This window comes from Nyctibius grandis, chromosome 2 (genome assembly GCF_013368605.1).
Source record: "Nyctibius grandis isolate bNycGra1 chromosome 2, bNycGra1.pri, whole genome shotgun sequence".
Lineage (NCBI taxonomy): Eukaryota > Metazoa > Chordata > Aves > Nyctibiiformes > Nyctibiidae > Nyctibius > Nyctibius grandis.
Genome location: NC_090659.1, coordinates 28,938,198 through 28,959,748, shown reverse-complemented (window position 1 = coordinate 28,959,748; position 21,551 = coordinate 28,938,198). Strand labels below are relative to the sequence as shown.

The 21,551-nt window shown below is 42.8% G+C and overlaps 1 protein-coding gene across 1 annotated transcript; it reads left to right on the top strand.

Annotated features, from left to right (window-relative positions):
• Positions 1-498: 498 nt before the first annotated feature.
• XK (X-linked Kx blood group antigen, Kell and VPS13A binding protein) lies at positions 499-20,730 on the top strand. Its single transcript, XM_068423886.1, has 3 exons — positions 499-779; positions 9,427-9,689; positions 16,655-20,730. Exons 1-3 carry the CDS (start codon positions 535-537, stop codon positions 17,479-17,481), a joined length of 1,335 nt encoding a protein of 444 aa, XP_068279987.1. The 5' UTR covers positions 499-534; the 3' UTR covers positions 17,482-20,730.
• Positions 20,731-21,551: the final 821 nt, after the last annotated feature.

Sequence of the window (21,551 nt, the reverse complement as noted above, 5' to 3'; positions counted from 1 at the left end):
CTTTTCTGCATTTTTTTTTTTAATCGATTGTCCCTCAGCCTTTATTTTTGTAGGGGTTATTTTCTCCCAGGTGCAGGACTTTGCCCTTGCCTGCTCCTTTCAGGCTATTTCTCCAGCCAGCCGAGGTCCCCGTGAAGGGCAGCCCCACCTTCCCCGCCCAGCTCAGTTATGTAGCTCACGGCCGAAGGAGACGAGACGAGGGGGTGCCCCCCGTGCGCCGCCTTTGGCTGCCGCAGCGCCACCGAGGAGCGCTCCTCCGCGTACGCCCCAGCCCCGCCGCCGTCACGATGAAGCCCCGGGAGCACCGAGCCGAGCCCACCCACACCGGAGCGGCCCCCGCGCCTGCCCCGGGCCAGTCCCGGGCGGTGAGGGCGAAGGCTGCGCCGGCGGCTCCCCGTAGCGGGCGCCCCCTAGCGAGCGCCGTGCGGCTCCGCGCCGCGCCTCAGCGGCGGCTGGGCGGGCCGGGGCGGGGGGCGGCTGCGGCGCGGCGGAGAACGCGCCCCGCGGGAGGGTGGCGGTGCGGGGCGGGCGGCGATGAAATTCCCGGGCTCCGTCCTCATCTCCCTCGTCCTCTTCGTGGCCGAGACGGCGGCCGCCCTGTGCCTGAGCGGCGCGTACCGCGCGGCGGGGGACCGCATGTGGCAGTGGCTGACGCTGCTCTTCGCCCTCCTGCCGTGCGCGCTGGTGCAGCTCAGCCTGGTCTTCATCCACCGCGACGTCAGCCGCGACCGCCCGCTGGTGCTGCTGCTGCACCTCCTGCAGCTGGGGCCCCTCGTCAGGTCGGTGAGTCCCGCTCCGCCCCGCCGACCCTTCCCGCCTCAGCCAGCCGGCCGGGGGCGAGCCCGGGGGGCGGCCGCGGGGCTGGCGGGGGCGCCCGCAGCGCCCCGGCCTCTGTGCCGTGCGGGCGCGCCCGCTCCCGGGCGGCTGCTGCTGCTGCTGCTCCGCACTGGTGTTAGCTGCGATTGCATCCTTCCCAGTCTCATTCCTGAAGCCTGCGGGAGGAATAATTGCTTTTTTAAACGCCCTTAGGCAGAAGCACCGCGCGGGGCGTGGTGTTCGCTGACCTTCGGTGAGCACCTGGCATCGGGGAGAAGGGGTTCGGCCCCTCCCGGGAGGCAGGCGGGGGGCGGGCTGCGCTCCTGTGGGGGGCCGGGGGGAGCCGGGCAGAGCCCGCGCCCTCTCTGGTGGCGGTTTCCGCGCTTATTTTCTATCCGTGTGGCTTTTTGCAAGCGGTTGTGTCTGTTCATGGCTGGTTTATCTGTAACGCTTCACTCTGAGGTTACTTCCAAGAGAGAAAGGAAGACTAACTCAGTTGCTAGTTTAAAACAATGCTAGTACCCATCCCGTCTGTACATCTTGGAAATACTAGTAACCCTTTAGTCTGTCTCTTCTTTCCAAAAGTGAGCTTCTTGCCCCAAATGGCTTTGGAGATTTTTCAGCTTCCGTTCAACTTCTGACTGAAAGTGTCCTTGGGAAAGAAAACCAGATAGACAAAAAGTTACAGAGGTGGTGCAACCCCATGACAAAATGTTTACTGGGGGGCTTTCATTTTAAAGTTACGTTCAAATCTTTGCTTTTAAAAGAAAGGGAATTAAACATAGTATCTCTGTAATAGAGGCCAGGAGAAGTATCCCCAACTTTTTGAAATTCCTGGACATGTGGAAAAGGAAGATTTGTTCACGCTAATGGAGTGAACAGCTTGGATGTTACAAAACATCTTACACTTCAAAAACACTGAATTCCTCTATAACCATGGCTGGATTTTTTTGGTTTTTTTATTTTGTTAATATTTTAAAGAGATTTAGTTACGGCTTAATAGTTAGGTTCTTGAAGAGCTCCGATTTTCTAAAAGCTAAGAACAAAATACTTCCACATTCTTTGGAAAGTAAGAGTGGAACCAAAGAGAAGTCAACTAGCAAAATAAAAATGATGTTCATGACTCTTGTCATTCTAAATCAATTTCTTGAGGTCAGACAAGGAAAGAATTTCATGTCAAGCTGCAGAATGGGAAGAAGCAAATGGAGGATGTAAACAACAGCCACAAATTAGAGGATTTTCTTTCTAGTTATGTGGAAGAGACATAGGCTTCTGCTTCGACCTTTACCACCAACCATGATTTCACTTTCTATTTCTTTCTCAACATCAAGCTTATCTGTTTACAACACGAGTCTCATCTTGCACAGAACACGTTTTCTGCTGTGTTGGCGAGCTCCAGATGCAGTAGCTGCTGTAAAACCAGTGGGCACACGGAAGCCCTCTCCTCTCCATGGTGCTGCAGTGTACCAGTGTGCCACCAGCTCTGTGCTTCTGCCTTTCTCAGAGATCGACGAACTTAGTGTTTCCAGGAGGTCTGAAGATGTTCTGGAAGCATTACTGCGTGCCTGGCATCATTTAGGCAGTATGAAGTGCATGTTAATATGTCTCTAGACCCAGGATAACTCAAATTATAATTGCTAATAAAAAGAGGGTACTACATTCATGCCACCTGAAAAACTTGTTTCCTGCTAAAGGCTGGAAGGACTCTACGAAACAAGAGGAAGGGTTCCATACAAAACAACCTCTCTTTAGATTCAGGGATATTTTTCTATTTGTAGGATAGTGCGGAAGTGTGGAAAGGCAAAGGGATCGGTCTGAGACAGACGTTAAAGGTCGTTTTTTTTCTATGTTTTGCCTTCCTGTCCACTGCCACTAAACATTGCTGTATCTGTCAGAAGAGGAAACTGAAGGCTTCACATCAGGTGTAGATGCGCGCTGTAAAAGTTGAAGTGCTTTCAGCACATGAAATACCTTACCTTTCCGTACTTCGCATGGGAGGCTTTCTGTCCTGTGTGAACTGGAATACACACAAGTCTGAGATGATAGCTAGAAAGCAAAATATTATTTGGCTGTATCATCACTTCACTGTGGCTTTAACGGTTGTAAGCTGAAAAGGACCATTGTCCCTGGAGCCATTTTGTCCCATCCCTTTAGGCAAACCTCTGCTCCTTTGCACCAGAGAGTCCTGCTGCGGTTGGTCATCTGCTTCCTCAGGAGGAAGCCTTGCTCCATCCCCTGCGTTCGGTCTTTATTACGTCCCACTGGCGCAGCCCAGGGCCTTGTAGGGAGTGCTGGGTCAAATTAGGTCAAATGGGACACATAGACAGTAGAGCTGCCCCAGGCTCTGTCCGCTTGCAGCATCAGAATGAAATGTCAGAGCCTTTAGGGTGTGCGAGATGGCATGCTTCAACAGAGGGCAGTCTGCTTCGGCTGGCTTTAAAAAAGCGAACAGTAGCTTTTTAACCATGTCTGTTTGGTTTGTGACGTGATACAGGATAGCTGGTATTTCTCTGTTCAGACTCAAATATCAGTGCACTGGTTTGCAGACAGCCCATGTACGTTCTGTGAGTTTTCTTCATCATCTTAAAAGCTAGACATTTTTCTCCCCTTCCTTTTTCCCTTAAAAAGTTAAGTTTACATTTTGGGGAATGGTATGGAAATACCTTGTCAGGGAAGGAGGGTATTTAGCTTTGCAAGCCAAATGATCCAGCCTATTTTGACTCCTCTGTGTGACAGGGAGAAAAGTACATTCTCTTATAAAACCTGCATACCACCACCTTCCCCAAACACCCACACTCCACCTGTTCGGAGGCACTCGCTGTCCTGCTGCTGCCACTGGGAGCACTAAAATTAGGAAGCATCCCTCTTCCTGGAGAGGACTTTTGCTCTACTGGGAGAGTACTGTCAATGGACCCTTTTTTTAATTCCTTTTCCCACTCCCTGAGAGTTTCTCTATAAATTTGGAGCAATTTGTAGAGTAAAATTCCTACCCGCCTTGGTGGCCTGGCTCTGATCCTCAGGCTGCAGGCATGCCGGGGACTGCTGAGAGAGTTGGCTGGAACAAAGTGACTGCGGGTTTCTGGGCACCATGAGGGATTCCTGCAGCATTTCAGGTTGGTGCCACTCCTTGTGAGCACGCTGATTTGGATGCTTAAAAAATATATTTGGATACTTTCTCTTTTTTTTGTAAAAGGAGATTCTTCTACCACATTAAGTAAATTATTACACAAAAAAAGACTTAAAACAACAGCCAACATCAATGAGAGATTTAATACATTTTTCTTTTCTTTAGAGAAGACCATGACGAACTTTTTGGCTCATTGTCAGCTGCTCCTGAGCCAAGGACTGTCATTTTGTTCCCTGTTCATTTGGACAGCACCTGTAGCACCGACATTGTCTTGAGGTTTTAGGTGCTGGTACAATTCCAATAAGTAATAACTGGATATGTTTTTGCTAGTGTACTGCTCTGCACTGAGGGATTTGTTCAAAATGCAGATAGCCCTTCATGAAGGGTGCCAGAGAAACCCCTGTTAACTTGCTCACCCTTTTCTATTCTGCAAGCAATAAATAGGTCAGGAGCTGAAGTGAGGAGTGCAGATTTCCAGTAAACTGACTTGAACAGTCAGTGCTTACAGTCACGAGCAGGGGGTGATGGTGGTATTGTACCATACGTCTGCTGGATGTGGTGGTTCCTTACGATCTGATTTACTGAAGACGGTACTGAAGTGGCATATCCAGAAGGGACTGGTGTGAACTTCCAGTGCTTCTTTCTGATACCAGCTTCATGGAGAGGAAAGCTAAGTGACTGCTGGTGTCTTTGAAACTACCATCCCTAGTGCTCGGTTAGCTGAATGTGGGCCTACAGGTTCTTCCTTACGAGGAACGTGCAATTAGGAGATGGCTCTGTCTGCACGATGATGAACTTTTGCAAAAAAAAATCAAAAGCCAATGTAACAGGCCCCTATATAGAACACTAATGACTGTTTTCCTCAGATTTTAATGTGACAAGGATATAAACAATAGACTTCTTTTTTTAAACGGAATCAGGCTTTGTTTCTCAAGGCATAAGGATAAACAATTACATGTGTTTATGTACCATGTAGTCAGCAGCAAAGCAGATGCAGTATGAAGTTTGCATCAAACTGCCAGAGGAGCTGCTGTTACAGCCAAAGTTAGATTCTGTGAGCTGCGGGAAGTAAAAAAACAAAACCAAAAAAAAACACAAAAAAAAAAAACAACAAAAAACCAAACCCAAAACAAAACACATATAGGCTGAAATTATCGGAGTTGTTAATGTTTTGGGCACCTAATTCTGCAGCTTGAAATGTAATAAGGTATAACGGTGCAGGTAATGCTTCAGTCACATTGTGCAGAAGCATTGTCTCTCATGGGTAGTCTCTCTTTCCTAGTGACCTGCTTTATAGTTCAGAATAGCATAAGTCTAAAAACCTCTCTTCCTTGTAGGACTTCCATTGGCAGACCTTAGCGTAGGATATTCTATGAGCTCTAAACTTTGCAACTGTTGATGCATCTCCCTCTTTTCCAGATGGGAAGAATATGCCTAGACCCTCTTCAGGCTTTTTTTTTTTCTTTATTCTCGAGCAGATGGGTTAGGTGTCCAAGATGTGATGAACAGAGTCAGTGCAGATGGAAGGTAGAACAATGAGTGAGGAACAAATCTTTGTCTGACACAGGTAAGTAAATCTGCAGGACTGATGAGTCTTTTGCACACTTCTCTAAAGAAAAAAAAATACTGAAAACTGAGTCATTAGAGAAATCTGCTTGTACGTTTGCAGTGAGCATGCGTGGATAGGTCTCTCAAATAGACATTGGAGCTCTTATTGGTTGTGGGAAGTTCCCTGTTTTCATTGCCTGCTCCCTCTTCACACCACCATTATTTTGTCTGCATTTAAATCCCACACATCCATGATTAAGAGAGGGAATGAGGTGCTTGCTCTCAGCAGGCATATAAGGATAGGATTATTCCTCCTACTGACTGTGTAGAAGATGAACGTGTTGCTGCTGAATCACGCTTTGTAGACACCATCAGGATCCTTGAAAAAGTATAGCTGGTCTCTCTGCCAGGATTTGGCAGCAGGGGAGAAAGCAGCACCATCTATTTCTTACCTTTTAACTTTCACTGTAGAGACGAGGTCTGACATTTTTTTCTTCAAAGTAATTTTAATTCCTTCAGAGCCCATACTGCAACTGTCACGGCTTTACAAGCAGTGAAATGGGCCAGCTGCGTGCCTTATGCTGTTGATGCCATGGGAGGATCCGTTGAAAGGGCCCTAAACATCACTGCATTGCAGGAGATGGATTGTGCAGAAGTTGGGATCTCCCATTCCTGTTCCTTCAGAGCAGAGCAGCAATGAGCAGCGAGCAACTGGGGCTTCTGGGGAATTCTCTGTTCTGTAGCAGAGTTTGTAACTGTGGAGGAAAACTGGCTTGAAGCAGTCGCCTTCTTGCACTGTCTTTTAGATGTGTTTCATATTAAAAAGAACAAGCTAGTTCATTTAAAGACAGCCTTTCTGAATGCACTTCATAGACAAAGTCATAACATGGCATAGGTGTGTGATCTGAATTGATTCTTCATCAGTGTTCTGAACCCTTCTCACCTGGATGGTTCTTCAAATGCCTATGCCCCTCTTACACTTTATTACTTAAAACATTTAGATTGGTGCTCTTTCTTTCTAGTGTATCAGCTGCCAGTCTGCTCCTGTTTGAAGCAGTTGCTTGGGCAGTAGCACCAGCTAGAGTCTTGAGTACGTTTGTTACTGGCCCCAGAAGGCGTGACCTCCAGAGACACTCTTGCACAGGATGGACAGGGCTTGGAAGTAGATGGGCATCATTACTGATGTAATCTGAGTGCTTGCACATACCATTTTTATTACTCTTGTACTGGTAGAAGTCCCCTTTGGCCCTAAGGTTTGCTCATCAGACCATTCATTTCACATTGTGTTTGCTTTTCTATATCAGCATAAAATTTCCCACCAGAAACAATACACTGCTACTTAATACCTAGCTAATAAATACGAATCAAATGCTTGCTCCAAAACCCAACATTTTGTTCATTATAATATCTACTATAGTCAGTATTATGCATCTCATCGTCTCTTTTATGGGATTACTGCGTATTTGTTAGATGGGTCCCTCCACTATATCTGCTTCTAATCACACATGGCAAGAGTTCAGAGGCTGATGCCGAGATCTCATTTTCCATAATAGCTTCAGACTTGCCCTCAGCTCGGGATGAATAGATGACCGTGAATACTACGCGAGACAAAAATGTTCTGGGGTCTTTCTTTTTGAATAAAATCAATTTGTTGGTTTCAGAATCTCTGTTGGCTTCATAAGCTGTTGTGCTTTATTAATTTTTCACACTTTATTTTTGGCTGTGTGGATTCTTTCACATGGAACAAGACTGGCAGGGACTGAAAGGATTAATAAGGGGAAAATAGAAAGCCTCCAGAGCACCAGGCACTTCAAATAGCTTTAGTGATGATAGTAGCTGAAGCCTAGTGAATGAAGGATAGTACTACAGGATCCTAAAACTGCTCTCCATCTAGAGCAGGTGAAACTTGCTAGTGGTCCAGTTAGGGGAAAAAATGAAATCAAGTTTATTAAAACTACAATCAGTATGCTTTTATTTGAATTTCTATCAGTGCTGCTTTACAGTTCGGTCTGTGAGCTTGCCCCTAAAAGGCTGTGTTAGACTCTGACTTGGCAATTGTTGAAAAAAATCAAGCTGAGAAGGAAATGGGAATTCAGGCAAACATAGCTCTGTCCTTTGTGACTGTGAGATACTTTTAAATAGAAGATAAGCCTTATTTGTACATTACAAAAAACTCACTGGCTAAATCTGACCTGTCAGAGACTTGGAGATGCTGCATTCCAGCAAGTATTACCTACAGAGGCAACCAGGTGGGGGAGATGAACCCCGGCAGGCACTATGGAAGGAAAGAAGACAGCTCAGTCCTCATCAGAGGATGATACCTACACAAGAAGAAGATACCATGCATGTTGGGCCATGGGAGGAAATGTGACCAAAGCTGGTGCCACAGGTCATCCTCACAGTGGGAGTTTCTATCCCCTGAGCTTCCCTCTGGGCTGGAAGCCAGCCCTCACCAGTCCTGTTGCTCACACTACAGTTGTTTTTCTTCCTAAAGCCCATACCAGTGTTAGGCATAAAACAGAAAACAGGTTATCTCTGCACTGGGTTTGGGCTTTGGGGGGTTTGTTTTTCAGTAATCAGTGCCGTTTATCCTTTATGGTCCTGCTGTACATGGACTCCTCCACAGCAGGCCCTGTATTTTTAGGACCCTATGCAATGTGACAGAAACAGTGTTTCTTTCCTCTCCCTTTCCCCTTAGCTTGTGACTTTATCTGTACCTCAGTAGATCCTTGCTTGTTATTACTTCCCAGGCAATGTTGACTGTTCCCCTTTGTGTTTTGGGTCCTGCTTGGTGCCCAAGCCCACCCTTCATACCCAAGTAACTCTCTTAGAATAGTTTTTCTAAAGGTTTTGCCAAAGTAAAAATAGGCATTGGAAGGAAGTTTCAGAAACTTTCCTTTCTTAAATATGTCTGAGGCTGTATTATCTTCTTTAATACTCAAGGAGCCAACTTGTCCTCGTTGCTACAGCATTTGCTGCTGCCAACCTCTTTAGCCCTTTTCCATTCTCTCCCAAATGTATGCATTATCCTCTGTGCATGGGTGGAGGCAGCATGTATTACAACAGTATGTAATTTATGAATAGAAATGTGTGTGCTGGCACCACTTTTTTCTTTGGAAGTTAGTCTGTGGTAAGTTAGAGCTACATAAACAAGAGGGTTTTGAAGTACAAAGAGCTGCAGCAGCTGGAAACACTGCATCATCTTATTTAGAATATTTTTGCAAGATTGTGTTTAGTATTCCTTAGTGCAATAAATGTAAGCAAATGTAACGCGTAAAGCTCCTATTTCTGTGTCTTTTTTAAAAAATGTTAATATCCAGAGTTGTGAGGCTCTAAACTGCTTGTTCTCGTTATTGCTGCTATGGCTTGTTACTTGTGTTTTGGGACCACTGCTTGGTAAAGCAACGACTAGAGTCCAGCTGTTTGAGGTGTGTGCACCCGCTTGTACTCTGAGCTTCTCTGCAATGTCTTGAGATTGTTTGTTTAAGGCAAAGGTATGAGAAGTGGTTTTATTGTCATGTCACAGATATACAGATAACACCGAGAAATAGACATGAGAATCTGAAGAAACACTTCCAATTTGGGTCCTGGGTTGGGAGCCTATGAACATTGTAGTGGATGAGTAGTTTTAAGGACTTTAATAGGACAGCAGAGAGCAAGGGCAGCTCACAGGAAACAACTAAACCGCCTCCTGTGTCTGAGTACTACAAGCAGCCCAAAGTGCACTGCCAGATTCTTGCCCTCTAGTCGCATGTAGTTCACATTTTAAAGGGTGAAACCTGTCATGTTCCAAATTTACCAAGAGGAGAAAATGTACAGGCTTTGCTCTGTGAACAGATGACTTAGTATGTGATGGCTTAAAATACTGAGGAGTGGGAAGACCTATGCTTTTCTTTCATTTTTTCCTGTTACTCTATTTACTGATTTGCTTGTAGGTGCGTGGAAGTCTTTTACATTTACTTCCATGCTGGCAGAGTTGAAGAGCCCTATGTCAGCATCACAAAGAAGAGGCAGATGCCAAAGGATGGGTACTCAGAAGAAATTGAGAAGGAAGTGGGCCAGGCTGAAGGCAAGCTGTGTACGCACAGGTCTGCGTTCAGCAGGGCGTCTGTGATCCAGGCGTTCCTCGGCTCAGCACCCCAGCTCACGCTCCAGCTCTACATCTGTGTCCTGCAGCAGGAGATCACGGCTGCCAGAAGTAAGTAGAGCTGTTGTTATCACCTCCGTATTTTGGTGGGAGGGAGAGGAGAAGGGTCAGCAGTCAGGTGTGACTGCCCTGGGCAAGAACCAAACATATTGCAATGGGTTTCATCTCCCTGACAGCTTTTGATGGTGATGTTGCTCTCAAGTTTATCTATACCATCATGTTTTAGACTATGATGGTTCCTGTAGCATACTTGGATTGCTATAAAAACATTAATTTGATAAGTGGCCATTATGGCATGGGAGGGAGGCAGCTGGAAGGACTAAGCTGTCTTCATGAAGAGGAAAAAAAATTATCTCTGTTCGATTTTGGTTTTTGAGCAAACTTTCTGGAAAATTCTTTGGGGAACAGTACAGAGCATGTTTTGCCATGCTGCATTAAGGAAGGTGTACTTTCAGGAATGTGGTTTCAAATATGGACTGAGGACGTGAACTGTTTTTACTTGTGCCAGACTCTGAATTTGGAATCAAAAGGCAGGACTCAATAAGCTGGTATGCAAATGTGGCCATCTCATCTCTGGACACAAGCTGTTAAGCCTTCACCAAGCAGCGATGCACCACATGGACTTACCAGGACACATCTCTTACCATGGGACTCTGCGTCTTGCTCCATGATGTGCTCTGGCTCCTTGAAAAAAAAAAAAGTCTTGATTTGCTGGCAGGCTGCTAAATGAGGAACGTACTCCAGCTGGTTGTAGGACAACCAGCTTTTCGGTGTGAGAAAGGCCTTTGACACCTGTGTGAACTGGAGGTATGTTTCCACTGAAATACAGAATAGCTCTTGTTGTAGCCCCAAGGTCCTGAGAGGCCAGCGTTCTTTACCAGCTTCACGGCTAGGGAGGCTGAGGCTTGAGTGATACATCATGAATCTGAACGCTTTCTTCAGTTCTGGTGCCTTGGTTGGCAGTGCACCAAGGTAAGGAACTAAGATTTTTGGAGGCGTCTTTATAATAACATCAGGGTTCTTCCCTCAACTCAGGTAATGGAAAACTTCAGCATGCCAAAGCGCACGTCAGCACATAAGGATATTACAGCAGGTTAAGGTCTTTTATACAAAAGTACTTGTTTAAGGCCATAGCAGCAGTTTTTTGAAAAACATTGCTCCTGACAGTTTCTGAGTACTTCACAGCTAAGGTGGGCTCTTCAGATGACCATGGCATCTGTGACCTGGGATGCGAACAAAGCAGCTGAATCCTTTGCTGAGCGGTGCAATTAGCAAAATTTCCAGTCACTTCGCTGCAGATGGCATTTGCTTGAGAAAGTTCACCTTTTTATTGTATTTCTTCTATTACTGGTGTTGACCTTACTGGTCATGATTGCTAAGGAGGAGCACTGTGTTCCAGATTATTAGAGAATTGTATATTTAATAATGATTTGTAACTCCCTATTACTTCTATCAGTCACTGCTGAGATAAATTCTGAATCACAGGCTTGTAAGTGACCTTCTGTGGGTGAAGTGGAGTTAAACAACCAGAGGTAAGCTGGCTTACCAAGGGAGTTCAGTGAACCCACCAACAAATGCAGTAGCCATCTTGTATCTCCCAGAAGCCATCTCCATAGCAGGTGTAATTCTAAAATATAGAAATGAAAAGAAAAAAAAAAAAGTGCTTTTTTTTTCTTTAATCAGTGATTTAGGAACATTGGCAATGTCTATTAGAGCAGAAAAACAGCAGTCCTAACCATATGCCTCTTGTGTATATTTACCTTCTGAAATAATGACTTTCTGCAGTCTCTTTAGCCAGCTTATTTCTGCAGTAATACCTTTTGTCCACCCGTGTTATTCAGCCTCCAGAGTAAACTGTAATGATGCATAGCACAGTTTCAGCTTGTTGTTTGTTATGTGTATGCAGGGATTTTCATGTATAGGGACATGACTTAAACTTTTTGATCTTCCAGCATCATCAAAGTAATTTAACAGCCAGTCAAGCTCTTCTTGCACACTTTAGATGTCTTCAGCTTCCTGTTCTTTGACACTGGTCCTCCAAACTGCACGCTCTTTTCCATTTGTCTCTGTTATAGTTACCACTCTTGTATTTTCATTTCCACATTTTTTGTCTTGTCTCCTCATCAGTCTCTATCTTTCTGGATTCCTACACTACCCTGTCTGTTATTCTCTGTAAATTCTGCTTGGTCAGTGGTAATGAGGTCAGTATCACCTATGAACATAAAACTGTTTACCATCATGCTACATAGCATGGTTTGTCCCTTTCAGATCTCTTTGAAACTCATTATTGCTTCCAGTATTGAATTGAACAGTTCTGAAAAGAGCGTGCATCCTTGCCTAGCCCTTTGTCAACGAGAGCCATGCTGCATCTTTCTTGGGTATTTCATGGCATTCATTAATTTCTCTGGATGTTTTCTTATGGACGATCAGATTCTTGTCAGTGTCTGGCATTCTCCAGAATTGTCATTTCACTGTCTGCCAAGAATGTAAGAACAAGAGAACTAAAGAGAGTTGCAAAAGCAGGACAAAGCCTTTAGGTTAATGATGAAAGACATAAAGCTTCAGTGACTGTTTAGCATAAAATGCATAGAAATGTTGTTGAATGAAATGCAACACTGGAAACTCACATGTAATAGCCTAGTCTGAGTCCTACTTCTAGACATTCAGCTCTTTCTTTGGTTACAGCGTAGCTGGGAAGAAGTTCCTGACTTGTTACTGTATGAAATGCCCAGTCTGACTTTGTAATTGCCACTCCCAGAACAGACGCCGAGGTCTCTCTTGTGCATTTGGGCTTCACCCTGTACTAAATACTTCAGCACCTGCCAGTATCATGCATTGCCTTTGAGCTAGCTATAACCTTGCTTTGAAGAGGTGGCTGACATCAGTCTTAGGTCCACTCACGCACTGTTGGGCCGCTATCCAGACCTTTTCACTTAGGTAGTACCACCTGGAGGAGCACAAGGCCAGGAGGTGCTCAAAAGACTTGAGTTGGCGTTAATTACAAAACCAGCTAGCTGGAGGTGGGGGATGCATGACTTGACCTCTTACCCTTGTAGAAGGGCCTGTTCTCAGCGTGCAGTACTGAATGCAGAAGGTCTGCTTCCGTTAAGAGCGATCTTTTTGTAAGTTTAAAGTTTTTGTGCCATTAACAGCAGTCAAGTTATCTTTTTTAAGTTGCTTACAGTGATAAAATAATCTCAAAAGGCGGATTTCCTACCATTTAAAAATAAAATTATTCTGCTGCAAAAAGTGCATTTTTTTTTAAATGAAAATTTGTAGCAGTGACTGCCATCTTCAAGAATAGAAGCTTTGGGTTTATGATTTTTTTCAACTTGCTGGTGTTTGCAGTGTCACTTTCCTAATGTTCATGAACTGTGCTTTGTATGTGGTCTTACCAGATATCTTAAGATGCTTCTACAGTTGCTTGTCCTCAACTCATTAAGCTCTGACCACAGAATACTTTTCTCATTGTTTGAACAACATACTTTGAGTACTTTTTGAGTATTAATAGTTGTTTTTAAGTGTTGAAATTATACCTTAAGGCAAAAAAATTTGTATCTAGGTGTCTCGACCTAAGTAACAAAATAAGTGCCCTTATTTTTCAAGGGTTCTGATTATCGGTTTAGAAAACTATAGTGTATATAGAATAGATAACTTATGATTCTTTATCTGAATGTAAGATTTCAGTAATAGGTATTTGTGATGTAGCTAATCTAGAGCCGAGTTCACTCTCTTAGTTTCTGAAGTGGGAAAGACTTGGTCTTGAAAAGACTTAAGACAATAAAAAAAAACAACGAAGTAAAACAGTGCCTCCCTGAATGACTGTGTGAGTGTGCACCTCTGATTTGTAAGAAAAGTATAGCTACCTGGGAGCAGGAAGGAAGAAGAGAAATGCCACCTTTATGAGGACTGTTAGGGGATTTGGGACTGTTCCAGGGGAAGATACTTTGCTTTTTAAATTTTCACTTCTTTGCCTGCTCAGGATGAGTAAAAGCAACAATAACATTGCCCTCCCACATTTCCCTTTGTGGTTGCTTCAAACCATCTTTCTCACAGATTTAAAAGTGATGTTTCAACTGAAGGTGTAGTGACAGTACTGAGCTTTTGGGAAAGGAGCAGGACTGAACTACTGTATTAAACCAGAGTCAGCATGACCTGATTTCTGTCAATGGAGAAATGCCTCTTTTGAAGGCTGGAGTTTTTAAGACAAGTTTGAGATTAATATAGAATCCCTAAAATGAAATTGGGTAATAAGATGAATGTCTCTGTCTATCAAAGCAGGAAGCAGAGTTCCAGGACAGCAGTACCCTGTCCCCAGTGGGCAGGTTTTTTTGTTTCTTTAACTCTGAGAATATTCTTTTGCTTCATTAGCTGATGAAGTTACTTGTTCTCTCATAGCTCTAGAGCCAGCTCAAAACTACAGGCGAGATTTTGTAAAGGGCCACAGGATACCAAGCGGTATTCTTGACTGCACTTGCTTGCTCTCCTGCTTTCAGCCAATATTTTCTAAGCCATAATGTTTAAAAAGTCTCAGATCAAGTACAGTGCTGTAAGAAAGATGTTTAAAAACACACATTGAAAATCTAAGTGTTAAACAAGCAAATACATAACCATTTTCAGAGAATATATGCACCACCAAACTGGCATGTACAAAATTACCATATAAAATGGCAAATGTTTTTCAGCTTACTGAGTGCTATTGAAAATGTAGATGTAAAGGAATAATTAATTCTTTTCCAAATAATTCAGAGGTGTTTGAGGATTGGGATGGGAGAGAGGTTAGCTAAAATGATAGAGAAAGTCCTGTTAGAAGGTTGTTAGACATCCTAAAATACACTTGTTTCTTTCAAAATCATGCTCAGAAATTAATAACTTCCATTAGAAAAAAAACCCTTATAGTCATGGCTAAATAGCTATAGCAAAGCAGGGAATCCAGTTCATTTGTAGGATATTGATACAAACTAAGTGAAGGCTGCAGAAAGCACTGGTTGCTAAGCATTGCGAAAGTACTTGACATAATCAAGAATTCCCAACTCTGATTATTTTGTTTTATCTGATGCAATATAATGCCCTGTGGCATGACCCGTTATCTTGGTTAGTTTCACTGAAACTCTAAAAGAAACAACTGAATCATTTTTACTGTGCTTATTAACTCATTTGCCTTTGAAGTGTTCCTTGCGTGGACAAAATGCTAAGATTGAAACTAAAACTATTGCTTGGGGGTGCTGAAAATTAGTCCCTTAAATCAGCTATTCAGCATGTTGGTTAAAATTGTGAAGAAAATATGCAAATGCTAACAAAACTGTGGGCAGTTAGCACTTCTGAACATCAAGGTACTTCTCCATGAACACTTATTCTATGCATCTAGGTTCTTATACATCTGTACGTACTTAATGTAGCAAGACAAGACTCCCTCCTGCAGTTCCAGAAAGCTTTGCCCGTGCTGCATCTGGAGGGGAGGCCAGGTAACAACTGGCCCCCGCCTTCACTCTCTGCAGAACTTAAATGCCATGAAACCTTCACTTGAGGGATTCTGGGTAGATGAGAGATACAGAAAGTCGGTCAGAATTTAAAGACATTTTTAAAAGGAGTGTTGTTTTTAAATGCATGATATAGATACATGTATAAGGAAAATGTATAGGAAAACGCTGTGTAGACAGGTGAGAAAATCTCTGTCTACACAGGCAGAAGTGCAGATGCTCCATCACAGAGCCTCTCTGTGAGCTTAGCCCATTTGCTTAGGCATAGAGCTTCACAAGCACTGAGGTATCTGCACACCCAAGTAACTCCAAAATTTCTGCTTCTGTTTTGCAGTCCTTCAGCTGTACACAGGGGGAGTAGCACCCCTGTGCCTTGTGGAGTGCTGTGAGAGTCTGAGAGCAACTTGGATACGCTTCTGAATGAGCTGTATAATTACCAAAGACAATACGTGTATGAACAGCCCTGGGTGGGGGGAGGAGGTGACACCAAAGACTTAAATGATTTAGTAAAAGCAGGCCCCCTTTGTGTGACCTTTGAGCAGAACCAATTTTCCGTTCAGTGATTTTTACTTTCAGCTAAGTAACTGCACTTTCTGAAGCTAACTACATGTTTTGCAGACAGTGTCTGCTTCTAGGACTGATAATGCTCGAAGTTACAGTTATCACTGAGGTGCTGGTGGGAATGGTATGCAGAAAGGCTCTTGCTTCTGCTTATTCCTAAAGAATCCAAGGTCTCTGCTAAATTCCTCACTAATTACAAGTGAAGAGCTGTAGAAGGACCAAAGATAAACAAGCCTGCTAACAACATCTTTGTTGTGTCTTAAATGACTTGATTCACAACTCTGGCCTACAACTCTGGCACCAGAGGAAGAGATAAATCCTGCAGAGCTAGAACAGCATCTTTTCCTTGGGGCCACCTGCACGTGCAACATCTTTGCAATGGAAAGGCATCACCCACGCTTGTGCAGAAGCGGGGTCATACAGCAGACAGCATAACTAGGGGGGATTAGGACCACTAGAGACCACCCAAGACCCCCTCCCCAATTTAGTATGCATGCGCAAAGACAGTTTTGCAATATATTAGCATATTTATATGATTTCTTAGAATAGGTGGGCTTTTCTTGGAAATTGTATGAATATTCATTTTACTATAATGTATATAATGAGTGTGCTTTTGTCTCTCAGTGTGCATGCTAGGAGGAGAGATCCCCCATGCACCCAGCACTGCAATAAACCAATGTCAGCTTTCTAAACTATCATTTGGTTTGGAGTTTTCTTGGTTACTATTTTTCGGTAACAGAGGGAGAAACACCTGTGACTGTTAAGTGCCTTTTTTTCTTTCTAGCTATTTGGAAAAGTAACAAATGAAGACCAAAATAGGAGGCAGGGTTAGAGTAAGAACCCAGAAGTGTATACAAGGAATGGCTTTTTTGGCATTACACCCTGCTGGGAAGACAACTACATCTGCACTACTCTGATGCAATGTCTTTAACTTCTGCTAAGTTGAAGGTGCTGACTCGTGTTTTCTCTTTGTAGGTATTTTTATGGTCCTTTCTCTCCTGTCAATTGTATATGGTGCCTTACGCTGCAACATCCTGGCTATCAAGATTAAGTATGATGATTATGACGTCAGCGTGAAACCAGCTGCCTACCTCTGCATATTCATGTGGAGAAGCTTTGAGATTGCTACACGAGTTACGGTGTTGGTCCTTTTCAGTTCAGTCCTTCAAATCTGGACTCTCCCCGTTGTGCTCGTGAATTTCTTTGGGTTTTTCTTCTACCCATGGATTCTCTTCTGGCAAAGCAAGTCCCCGTTTCCTGAGAACATAGAGAAGGCATTGAGCAGGGTCGGCACTACCATTGTCTTGTGCCTTCTCACCTTCTTGTATGCTGGCATCAACATGTTCTGCTGGTCGGCAGTGCAGGTGAAGCTCAATGATCCTGACTTAATTAACAAATCCCAAAATTGGTACCGACTGACCGTGTATTACATGCTGCGATTCATCGAGAATGCATTCCTCCTGCTGATGTGGTACATCTATAAAACTGATATCTACCTGTATGTCTGTGCCCCGTTGTTGGTCTTGCAGCTCCTGATAGGTTACTGCATGGCTGTGCTCTTCATGTTGGTGTTCTACCAGTTCTGCCACCCATGCAAAAAGCTTTTCTCGTCCAGCATTTCTGAAGGTTTGCTGTCCTGTTTCAAGTTCCTCTGCTTTATTTGCAAGCCTCCCAAATCCACCGTACTGACGGACAAGGCAGAGGTGAAATCTCTTGAAAATACTGACGAAGCATGGAGCAGTAGCAAGACAATAGATTCTCAAAAGGGGAATCCTCATCACAGTGTTTCTTCCAATGCCTAGTACAACTGGAAGCAAGTAGGTGCCTTTGGAAGGTGTCAGATCACCTGCTGGGAACGTTGTGTATCTTGGACATTGTGTCTTGTAGATGGGATTTCTTCCTTGCAAGTGTAGCACTGCATGATGACTGACAAGCCTGACTTTGTGGAAAACTTGGTGTATGAGTTTATGTATCTGTGTGTGTTTGTGTACGGAGAGCAATCATTGTTTCTAGACTTCTATTTCAGAGGTTTTTTGCACGTAGGTTTATTATCACATGCTTATTTTGAAATCATTGTAGGAGACATCCTTCAAAAACTGGCCTGATGCTCGTCTTACTCAGGAAATCTGAGGATGGAAGGAAATGCATTTTATTTCAAATAGGATGTCATTATGGCATGCCACCTAACAGAGCATAGACCTTGACTATATATTGACTGCAGCTGTGGTCTGCTTTGATCAAATTGCAGACTTTTTTTACACTCTAATCAGTGTAACAAGATAATACTTCTCTCTGTGGTATAAGAATTGGACTTCTACAATGCACTGTAGTCTAGGTTGCCAAGAAACAGCCAATTAGCCAGCACTAATACTGAAATGTGACTGTTACTGAGAACGGACAGAGGGGTTATTGGCTTTGCACTGTTTTACCCTTCATATTTGCTGGTTGTTAGGGAATTAAATTTAACACATTAATTGTGATGTTCTGGAAGAGCTCATTTTTCTGACATTATCATTTCCCTAATACTTTGTTTGTGATGTTCTACTAGTAGGGTGGTGTTGACTTTATATAACTTTAAATATCTAGAAGTTGGGCAGGTAGTGTGAACTACTCACGTAGGTGCTCTCCAGAGCACATCTCCAGGAAGTACTTCAACCAATCTCAAAATGTCCTCTAAGGCAGGTGATGTGAATCATTCTCTGGAGACCTCTTATTCAGTGTTAACCAGATGACTTGACAATTAGTTTTGACTATCCGTCTCCCTTTCAGATGGCTGAAGTTAAGAGGTGAGCACTACCCTGATTGTCAGGGGGTTGATAGTACACCAAGCAGGCAACTCAGTGACTTGTTATGTGGGGATAGAAGACACTGAGTCCTTCTTTTTGAGGCTGTGATATGTTATGAATAGTTTAATATCAGTAGTTCAAAACCCTGACTTCTTTACCTCGTAAGTAAGTACCACAGGCTTGAAATCTGAAAGAGGAAATGGAAGTGGTTGACTTTTTCTTCTATGCACTGTATCACCACAAATAAAAGCCTTTCTGTATTTTGCAAGTTGCTGAGAAAGCTTTAGCAGATGAACACACAAGAATTTAGTGGAAATACACAAAAACAACTGTATTTTCAAAAATTAAGTGAAAGCTTTTTGCACTTTGTTTGCTTAGCACCTTGCATTTCTTTTGAGTATCACGCATTATGGCTGCTAGTGGAAACAAATAATTCATCACACAAAGCATCTCCTGGTGTCCTAAGCTTAGCCTCCATCCTACCGTCATGGAGTATGTGAAGTTCTTCAGTAGGGATGACATCAGCATCATTGTATTAGGAGTGTCTCAAGTTTGGGTCTGGGGTCATTTATAATGAAATATATTGCAACATGCAATGCTGCAAAGAGCTGAAGTTTTTTTCTTCACTGCACTGTAAATGAATGTTTTCATACTTGCATTTTATAATGGAGTTATGTTTTTTATTTTGCTTAATATGTGTCTGTGTGTGGTATGTGTATGTAGATCTCATTAAATTATTGGTGTGTGGTAATGGGAATTATTGGCCTGAGCTTGCCATGGGAATGTACCTCACATATCTGAGGAAGACACTAAACATCTCAGTTCTAATTTCACTCTCGGAGGATCATAGAATAGTGAAGTGACTCCTTGAAGACACTACAGTATTTCTCTGTATTTCTGTATGTAGAAGTACAGTATAGTATTTCACTGTACTTTTCTAGATGTAGAAGAGTATTTCAGATGTTATTTTTTTTCAGTAGTGAGTTAAAGGAGCAAGCGAGAATGTAACCCTTGCTTCCAAACCTGCGGAGTTCAGCACACAGGGCCAAATTTTCAGGTGTTCTTAGCTAAAACTGAGTATCTGACTTTATAATTGGATATTCATCAATAGTCATGGAATTATGGTTGTTGCCTATCTGGAGATGTACCTAGGTCTGAAATATTAGTCTTTGGCAAAAAAAAAAAAAAAGTGGCTTCATACATAAAAGTACTTCATATCTAAAGAGAGAGCTCTCAAATCCTTAAAGCAGACTTTGGACACTGCAAGTGATGGTGCAGTCATGATTTTGCTATTTGGAAACAGTGGAAGCTTCACAAATCTCAGCCAGTGAAATGCTTGTGCTACAAACGGCAGGAGAGTTACACAGCCAGGAGTCCAGTATGTATATGTAGTGAGTACCATTTAACTTCACATACCAATAATGAAGACTACTGTATATGCATATTTTTAGAGAGTCTGCCATATTACTTACTATTTTTATACCAATCTCCTGAAGTGCATGCATAGGGAACTAAATATTTAAATCACTGTTATAAGAGAAAAAAAAAGAAAAATATTTGTATGGGTTGTATTCCTGTCATGTGGTTTTGCCTTAGTTGTGCAGACTAACCTCATACAGTTTAAACACTCCATCAACATGAGGGCCGTTGCTTTTGCTGTGCTTTATGTCCCCACAGCACGGAGTGCAGATTAACTAACAGTATTGCTGCTCTATGTGTGTTTTGGTCTAGCTGTGCTGCCGTTCCTGGTAGAAAGAATCTATGAGAGGGAGTCAGAGACAAAGATATTCTGTTAAGACCAGTGTTATAAAGGACAAGCTTATTTTTCTGAAGTGTGCTATAATTCTAGTAGAGACAGTTTTTCTCAGGATAATGACAGTCTAGACAGTGTTGTTACCAGTAGCTGCACTGAGAGGCTAGTATTAGCTACAAAGGATGTAGCTATGTGTATGTGTATGAATGACTGACCTCGTGCTGCAAGCTTACTGTAGTTTTACTCTCCTCTATGATTGTTAGAGGCATATATGTTCAATGGAAGGGTATAGGTCTACTATTGAAAACTGTACTCACTTGAGTAGTCCTGAGTCACGCAAAGGATTGCTAAATAAGGATTACTGATGCGTGTAAGAGTATGCAAGATCTGATACATAGGTTTTCTTTTATACTTGTAAAACAACACAAATTAAAATGTTGAAACACTCCCTTAAATTGTGTTGGTATCAGTTCTTAGTCCTCTGCTTTCAGAAATCCGAGGCAAAGGTTATATAGCACACTGTTGTCTGTTACCACACAGCAGAGGAAGTGTTTTCAAGCAGACCTGACAGAAGAAGCATCTGTGATTGATTTCTGAGTTCCTTACCTCCAACCAGTGGTGCTTCCAATGCTGGTTAGCTGGTTGGGGTCTCAGCAGAAAATTTTGTAGGAGGCAGGCAGTGTAAGAGACCAGTGTTATATGGAACAAGATCACTATAGGTTATTTATTGTCAGGATGAGAATATTTAGTTGGTTTACATTGGGAATCAGAAAGAAATCATTACCTTATAAAGGATCTTTTAACTTTTTTCTGCACAGTTTTTCCATGCTCATCTGGTTTTACCTTGTGCTTGTCTCTGACCTTGGGAGTAGCCAGCAAAATCCACTCTGAGGACTATTCTAGAGGCACATGAATGCATAAAACCTTGTAACACATTTAAGTGTTTGTAAATATATATATGTATATATAAAATACATGTGTGTTTTATAAATACAGGTGTAAATAGATACATTGTACAAAGTTGTAATGTGTGCACATCACTTAAATGAGGAGCAGTGAGAAAGGACTTTAGAAGTCCTGGTGGTGATGGATACCACTATCTGCTAATAAGAGCTGCGTTCCTTAAAAATAGAACGTAATTAATCCTTTCTTACAGACATTATTTTTAGTCTTAAGGGATGATTTTTAAATTAGTATCTAGCATATTTTTTTTAATCAAATGTAGATTAAAACCTCAGTGAAAAATTTCGGATTTAGGCACAATGTTGATAACTTCTGTTTCCAGCATGGTTTCTTAAAGGAACGTGTACATGACCACACTGTTTCTCTGTCA